We start from the raw sequence: 7,601 nt of genomic DNA, 5'->3' as shown, positions 1-7,601 counted from the left end.
TGACAGCTACTGCTGAGCAAGGTGCTGCACAGGGTGCCTAATTCTCCCAATCTGCGCCAAGGTGGGAACAATTTTTTTCCCATCTTACAGATGATGGCATGGAAGCACACTGAGAAGTTCAGAAGTCACTGACTCTAAGTGGCAGGGATAGGATCTGAATTCACATACCCTCTCTCCAGAGTGTCTGAAAACTCCTCTTCTGCTTCTTGGTCTCTGACACCCCTGACTGTGAGTTTAGGAACCTCCCATCTTGACCCTACACCAGGAACAGAGCCTCTGAAAGATGCCAATGAGACAGGCATCTCAAGGACAGGGCCGTAGTGGGGGGTACCCTGGAGTGACCACCTGTGGTCAGTTCAGAGGCATGGGGACAGGATTCATAAAGGCGGGGACAGTCTATTGGCAATAACTTTGGGAAGCAAAGTTAAATGATGTCTTTATGGGAGGATGTGGTGACCCAATCCCTGCCTCGTGCCACTCACAGCCTGTGTAGGAGGCTTCCCTGCGTTGAAATGGGGATGGTTTGTGTGATAGTGATTACGGCAGAAGCCTTGGTGTGCTCCTCTGAGATGCGAAAATGGAAGACAGAGGCTCCACTCTTGGTGTCTCCTTTGATCACTTGCTCTGGGGAAGCTTTGTCATGAGAGGTTTGACAGATAGGCCATCATGGAGAGGACCTGAGACTTGTTGCCAACTGCCACGTGACCAGGCTTGGAACAGGACCCCAGACCCAGTCATATCTTAGATGACCACATTCCTGGCATGACCGCAAGCTCACTGAGCCAGGACCACTTGGCTAAACTGCTCCTAATTCCTGACCTGCAGAAACTGTGGGAGGTAATGTTAGTTGTGTTAATCTGCTGAATTGGGGGATGATTTATTATGTAGCAAAGAGATAATACACCGGACTTCTCAGAGCACTTCACGTTAATATAAACCTTCAAGAAAGAAGGCATACAATGGAATGTTCCCTGTAGCTACTTGGCCAGCAAGGCCTTCTTTTAAGGTTATTCTGGGGCTGGGCCTGATGGCTCATGCCTACCATCACAGGGGTTTGGGAAACTGAGGCAGGAGGATGACAAGTTCAAAACCAGCTTCAGCAATTTAGTGAGTCCCTAAATAGCTCAGTGAGACTCTGTCTCAAAGGAAAAAAATTAAAAAATGGGCTCAGTGGTTAAGTACCCCCAGGGTTTAATCCCTAGTATCCAAAAAAGAAAAAATATTCTGGAGAAAAAAATTCTGATATAATGAGATGGCTCTGGTCCTACAATTAGATGGAAATTGCAGGCTTCATTTGACTCATAAGCTAGTCACTCATCCTACCAGAACCCCAATATTCCCTTTTATGAAGTTGAATGAAATACACCATCCACTACATAAATCATTAACACAGCTGAGCTGGGAATGGACAGACTCTGAGCTCCTCTGTGGTGGTGGTGGTGGTGGCGGTGTGGGGACAGCCTTCGAAACCCCAAGAGGAGCCTTGCCCTGGGGCTCGAAAGCGATTATACAATGTGGTAAATGTGACTTGGTCTTATTTCCTCTGGCTATTTCCCCAGAGTGGTGAAAAATAGTGTCTTCTGAGATGAGAGGCATGGACCTGAGCCTCCCCCAGGGGACTTAGAGTTCCTTCAGGCCAAGGCAGGAGCCCCCTCCATCATACAGGGTAGCCAGCACTAAAGGTCTTTTCCTGCCTGGGTCCCTCTCCAGTGGACGACTAAAGCCAAGGGCAGGTAGGAACAGACCCTTCTCTGGTTCACTTAAGAGTAAACTTATCCTTCCTCTCTTTTCAATTTATTCCCTCTACTTTTAATCCAGTAAATTCTGAAGTCGTTTCAGAGTGCCTGATGGGTCAGAAGCCCACTCAGAACCCCTGAGTGTCCCTCTTTGTAAAAACAAGACAGTTTAAAATTGAAAAAAAAAAAAAAACTAGAATGTGAATACTTTATTATCATCGAGTGACTGCTATGAGCTTTTTATCTGGGCATTAATATTTCAAAAGCCATACACCAAACCCAGGCTTTTCCACCTAGTTCTGCTGTATCATTTTTCTTAAACAACACAAAAACAAAATAAAGGAGAGGAAGGAGGAAAAGAAAGAAAATATATCTGTATTGAAAGAATTATAAGCCAAAGTGCGTCTTTCTTGTTTTGTCCATATACACACATTGCACCATACATAAATAATTACATTGTAAAAATGACTCCATAATTACAAGTATAATATATATTTCCATATAATATATAAAACTTTATATTAAATCTAGGTAGATGATATTTGGGGGGTTTCGTCCGTGGGGGCCGCGTCTCTGGGCGCCGGCCCCTCCCGAGGTGAGTGACGGCGGCGCCCGGCCTCCTGCGCGCCCCTGGCGGGGCCGCCGCTATCTGTGGTTGTTGAGCAGGATCTCCAGCCAGCAGGGACAGGAGGTGATGAACTGCCGGGAGTAGCAGGGCCCCCAGCCCTTGGCGAAGCTGATGCGCACGCTGTTGGGGTCGTAGGGGCCGTCGGCGGCGTCGGGCTCGGCCGCGTGCTGCAGCAGCCCCGAGCGCTCGAAGTCGAACACCTTGATGGAGTAGCCGGGCGGCACCTTGCGCACCACTAGGGCCCGTGCGCCGGGCGCGTCCAGCGTCGGGGAGTTGACGAAGATGGGGTGCTCGCCGCGGTTGTAGGCCCACACGCCGTCGGGCTCCTTGCTGAGCAGGATGCCGAAGCCGATCTTGCTGCGCGTGCGCCGCACCGACTCGCTGCGCTGCTCCAGGTTGAGCTGGCCCAGGCAGAAGCCGCTGCCCTGAGGTAGGTCGTAGAAGATGCTGACGGCCTGGTCGTACACCGCGTAGAGGCGGCCCACACGCGTCCGGTGCTCCCAGTACGCCACGCTGCACCAGTGGCTCGGCTTGGTGGCGTCCGGAGACATGCTGGCGTCTGCTGGACAAGCACAGGGTAGGGGGGGTTACCAGGGGTGTGTCTGGACAGTAGGGGTTCAGCAGTTGTGTGAGCGCCTACTGTGTGCCATGGCGCGGGACATTTGGCACACAGTGAGGGGACCTCTTCTCCCCTCCCCGCTCCCCTCTGCCACACATACAAAACCTCAGGCAAAGGAGAAAACAGGCTGCGAACCTACAGGGTGCAGCACAACCCAAATCACATCCCTCTCCTGCTCTCCAGCATTTGACACACCACCAGGACAGACAGACAGACAGACATCTGCACATACTCAAAGGAGCATCCTCCACCTGCCAGGTGTGTGCACCATGCCTCTTAACTCTGGACTCTGTGAGGACACCTGGTCTGCAGAAAATGGTACCCACAGCCTGCCCAAGGGTCTCACAACTAGTGAGGCTTGGCCAGGATTTCAACCCCTTCATCCAGGCCGCCACGGGAATAGAGTAGGGGTAAACTCTTGGGGGTGGAGATCACCTGAAGGGACTTCAGCATAGAAGGCAGGGTGGAGAACCTTTTCAGCCTGCAGCGTGGAATGCTGTGCTGGCCTTGTTATAGTAAGGGTGCCTGGAAGTCCTAACACATGAGGAGCTGAGGCAGGAGGGTCACCTGAACCCAGGAGTTCCAGACCAGCCTGGGCAACATAGTGAGATGCCATTTCCAAAAACTAGGAAGAGTGTGGAGGTTGCAGTGACATTCCCAGCCTCGATCTCAGCCTCCCACTTCCCCCACTGCCTACTGCACCTGAGCTGATTTTCTTGGCAAGAGACGGAGGTTTTCACCAGAACGACAGCAGAAGTTGAGGGTCCCTAAGTGCTAAAGAAAACGACTCCTCAAGGGCCCAGGAGCTTTTCAGCTCTGAGGTGTGTGCTGCTCCTCTCTGGGCCTCAATTTCCCCACTGCATGGCAAAGGGGTGGCCTGGATGCTCCTGAAACCCTGTGCCACTCCAACATGGGGCATCTTTGTACGTGTGGAAACCAGACACAGGCCTGTCCTGTCCTGCAGGGATGCCCAGGCCTATTACTACCACCTGTGGCCAGCCCCTCAGATTCTGAAGCCTCTGTCATCTGGTCTTTCCCTTGTTGAGCTCATGGCCCATGACTACCCAGCAAGGTGACAGGACCTGCCATGCCTGCTCCCTGGCTGGGGGCCCTTGTATGGAAGAAGACGTTCAGCTGAAACCTGGCAAGAACAAAGCAGGGCACTTTATGGCTCAGCTTCTCCAAGGGAAACTGATCAAAGTTCAACCAAACCCGAGGGAGACGACACTTGTGTTTTTGTTTTTGTAGTACTAGGGATTGAACTCCGGGCCTTGTGCATGCTAGGCAAGCACTCTCCTCATCCCTTTTTATTTTATTGAGACAGGGCCTTGTTAAATTGCAGAGGCTGGCCTTAAACTTGTGATCCTCCTGCCTCAGCCTCCTAGTAGCTGGGATTATACTTCTGATAACTTCCCTTGGGAGCTTGGATGAGGCCAGCTCTGTTTCCTTCATCCCTGCACTGCCTCAAATCCCCAGAGGAGCAGGGTGACAGGGTCCCCTGATAGCCTCACATACCAGGAGGCCCATATGGCCACCTAGAAGGAAACTGCCTGAGGGGCTTCCTGTAGGCTGGCTGCTCTGCGGGGGCCTTGGGCTTGGTGCAGACCTCATGAATGTCCATCCGCCACACACACCTGCTGCCCTCTGCTTGGCACCAAGGTGCCAGCCACAGGTCCCCAGGTGTGCTGGGGAATCCAAGTCCCCATGCTGGCTCCAAATTTGTATCATTCTGCCTCAGAGTCTCCATGGAGGCCCCTCATGGTTTCAGCTGATGGTGAGGAAGGGAAAGGAAAAGTCCTTCTCCGTGCCCTCAACTGACCCACCCCTTAGCTAGTGAGCACAGAGACAGCTCAAGCCTTGATAGACGACCAGGCTGTGGACACTAGGCCAGCTTCAACAGGTGAGCAGCCAGGAACAGCCAGATCCTGAGCTCTAATGCTCAAGCCATTGCCCTCTCTGGCACAAGGGCCAAGAAAGCAGTAGCAGGTCAGCCTGGCCCTGAACCCCAGCGCTGCTCACCAACCCGCAGGAGGCCTGTGAGTGTGCCAGACTCAGCAAGGCGGGGCAGCAAAGAAGAGGTGCCCAGAGCATGCTGGGAGACAGGACCAGCAACGGGCATCACCGAGCGCCTTCTATGAGCTGTGGCCTTCTTTACGACAGCTCTACTTGCAAGGGAGGAGGTGGGCCGGGGAACACAGGAGGAAACACACTCTAGAGAGGAGGGGAGCGCTTGTCCAGGTGCCAGGCAGGTTTTGTGCATGGAGCCTGTGCATGAAGCAAGTCCCTCCTCTTCTGTAAGCCTCAGTTTCCACAGGTGACCACGACTGCTCTCACAGTCTGGGTCCTAGAGGTGTGTACCACCCCTACCTCCCCAGGACTCCGCCACCGTCTCATGGAGTGAGGCCTTACCACTTCCTTCTACCTTCCCTTCTCAGGAAGGCTCTGCAAGGGCCACCCGCCATAACGCACCAGTTCTGCCCAGACAGTTCAGAGTCAGACAGCAGCCTGTGAAGGGGTGTCACAGGCCTGGGAGGGTGGGCACTTTGTCTTCTCAGTTCCCAAAAAGCTTTTCAATTCAAGGCCCCCTCCTCTCAGTTCCCCTCACCCCAGTCAGCCAAACACCCCTCTGGGTCTCCCACCCCTCACAGGAATGACTAGGCCACCCGAGGGCCCAGCCTGACCAGCTGTCTCGCTCCCGGGTACTGGGGCCTGGCTTGAGCAGACTGGTGGCACCTACTGGGCCTGGGCTTCTGGCCAAGGCTCCCAAATTCTTGGAGGCAGACTGTCACCTCTGGGATGACTGCTGTGACCTCTCCCTCCTGGGCATCTAAACTTCAGCCCCTCCCCAGGCCTGAGAGGTGACCATGCTGCTGGTCAGGGACCCCCACACTCTCCAAGTAGGAAAGGCGGGGTCTCTGTCTTCTCTGTCTGCCCCGGGGCTGCATCTGTCCAGAAGGGTGCTCTGGGAACCCACTAACACAGATGGAGGGGTGACACAAAGTACAGTCTGCACACTGTCCCCACCCCACAGGAAGCCCGGGGCAGTGGAAGGTGGTAGGCAAGGACTTGGGTCTCTGTCGGATACTGAGAAGGAGCCCTTCTCCGGGTGCCAGGCAGAGCCTTTGGGGTGGGCTCCACCCTACAGCCTGTGCACGGAGCTAGTCCCTCCTCTTCTCTAAGCCTCAGTTTCCCCACCGGTGACCACGACTGCTCTCGTGGTCTGGGTCCTGGAAGGTGTGTACCACTGCACAGCTTGAGGGCCCCTGACATGGTCTCATGCAGGGGGTCCCAACACTTAGGGCCCCCACAAACGAATCCTACTTTATTCATTTTTTGATATTTATTTTTTAGTTGTAGTTGGACACAATACCTTTATTTTATTTCTTTTTTATGTGGTGCTGAGGATCGAACCCAGGGCCTCACATGAGCTAGGCAAGCGCTCTAGCTCAGCCCCAGCCCCAGCCCTTGAATCCCTATTGTAACAGGGAGTTTGAAATGAGAGGGTGATGGCTGCTTCATTTTGTCCTGTGTGGACTTATTTTCTACCTCATTTTAATTTTCTTTGTCATGAACCAAGGAAAACTTGAGTTTTGAGGCTGGTCTGTGGGAAACGCTAATGGAGTCCAGTGACCCAGTGCCCCGAGAGGGTATAGAGTGGCTTGCCTGATGACACATGGCAGGGGGTGGGCAGGGACCAGAGCTTCGGATTCTAGAGTTCTCCTCTCACCCTGCTCACATGAGCCAAAAGATTTCAGACTGAGACAGACCTTAGGCTGTCACCACCGGCCAGCTGTGCAGCCTGGACAAGTGAGCTGACAACCGCCCGGCCGTGTTGCACGTGAGAGGCAGGGACTCCTGTGCCCCCCGTCCCCAGCACCTCCCCCACAGATCCACCAAGTCTTTGGCCCACAGTCTGTCTGGGCTGCTACTCAGGACACAAGGGGACAGCCTCTTGCAGAAGGATCCTTTTCTCTGTGGCTCTGAGGCGATGGTCCCGCCATCTCCCACAGCCATCAGTCTAATTAGGAACCAGCTCTTTAATTGCAAATAAATCCCAGGGAGTCAGACCCGAGTGAACAACATCAAAGATGACCGAGCTCTGACCGAAACTCCGGCTCGCTACCCCCTGCTCACGGCCTGGCCTAGTTCCCAGCCAGACTCCAGGTCCCGCTGGGAGAGCTTGGTGGGGAGGAGGACAGGCGCTGGGTCTGGGGAGTCAGAAGTCCTGCCTGCTGGCCCTGATCCAGCAAGTCACCTCCCTTCTCTGGCCTCAGTCTTCCCCTCTGAGCAATGAGCTCATGACTTGAACTTGCAGCCCCAAATGCCTGTGATTTAGTTAATGTTCACAGCGGCTCCAGCCATGACCCCCAACCAGGAGCCAGTCCAGATGCCCATCACCAGGGGGGTGGATAAGCAAAACGAGGCCCAGCCACCCCGCCCCCAGCACTACTGAGCGACAGAAAGGAACAAACTCGTGAAACCTGCCACACTGAGGATGGCCCCAAGTGCATCCTGCGAGCGAGAAGAGCGCTAGTATCTGCTCCCACCTACATCAAATTCTTGGGTGGGCAAAGCAAGCTATGGAGATAGAACAAGGACAGTGTGGCTCAGTGGTAGA

General features: G+C 53.9%; 1 protein-coding gene across 4 annotated transcripts in view; it reads right to left on the bottom strand.

Annotated features, from left to right (window-relative positions):
- Positions 1-1,966: 1,966 nt before the first annotated feature.
- Smad6 (SMAD family member 6) overlaps positions 1,967-7,601 on the bottom strand; it is a 74,884-nt gene continuing 69,249 nt past the window's right edge. For 2 of the 4 annotated variants that reach the window (XM_026408836.2, XM_026408838.2), the window contains one exon: positions 1,967-2,926. In XM_026408836.2, the coding sequence (XP_026264621.1) occupies positions 2,382-2,926 (545 nt within the window). In that variant the 3' untranslated portion in view covers positions 1,967-2,381. The remainder of the gene's footprint in view (positions 2,927-7,601) is intronic. The other 2 variants (XM_026408837.2, XM_026408839.2) reach the window with 1 other exon arrangement.

Source organism: Urocitellus parryii, chromosome 6, assembly GCF_045843805.1.
Source record: "Urocitellus parryii isolate mUroPar1 chromosome 6, mUroPar1.hap1, whole genome shotgun sequence".
NCBI lineage: Eukaryota > Metazoa > Chordata > Mammalia > Rodentia > Sciuridae > Urocitellus > Urocitellus parryii.
Note: the sequence above shows the minus strand (reverse complement) of the source record. Positions and strands in the feature narration are given on the sequence as shown.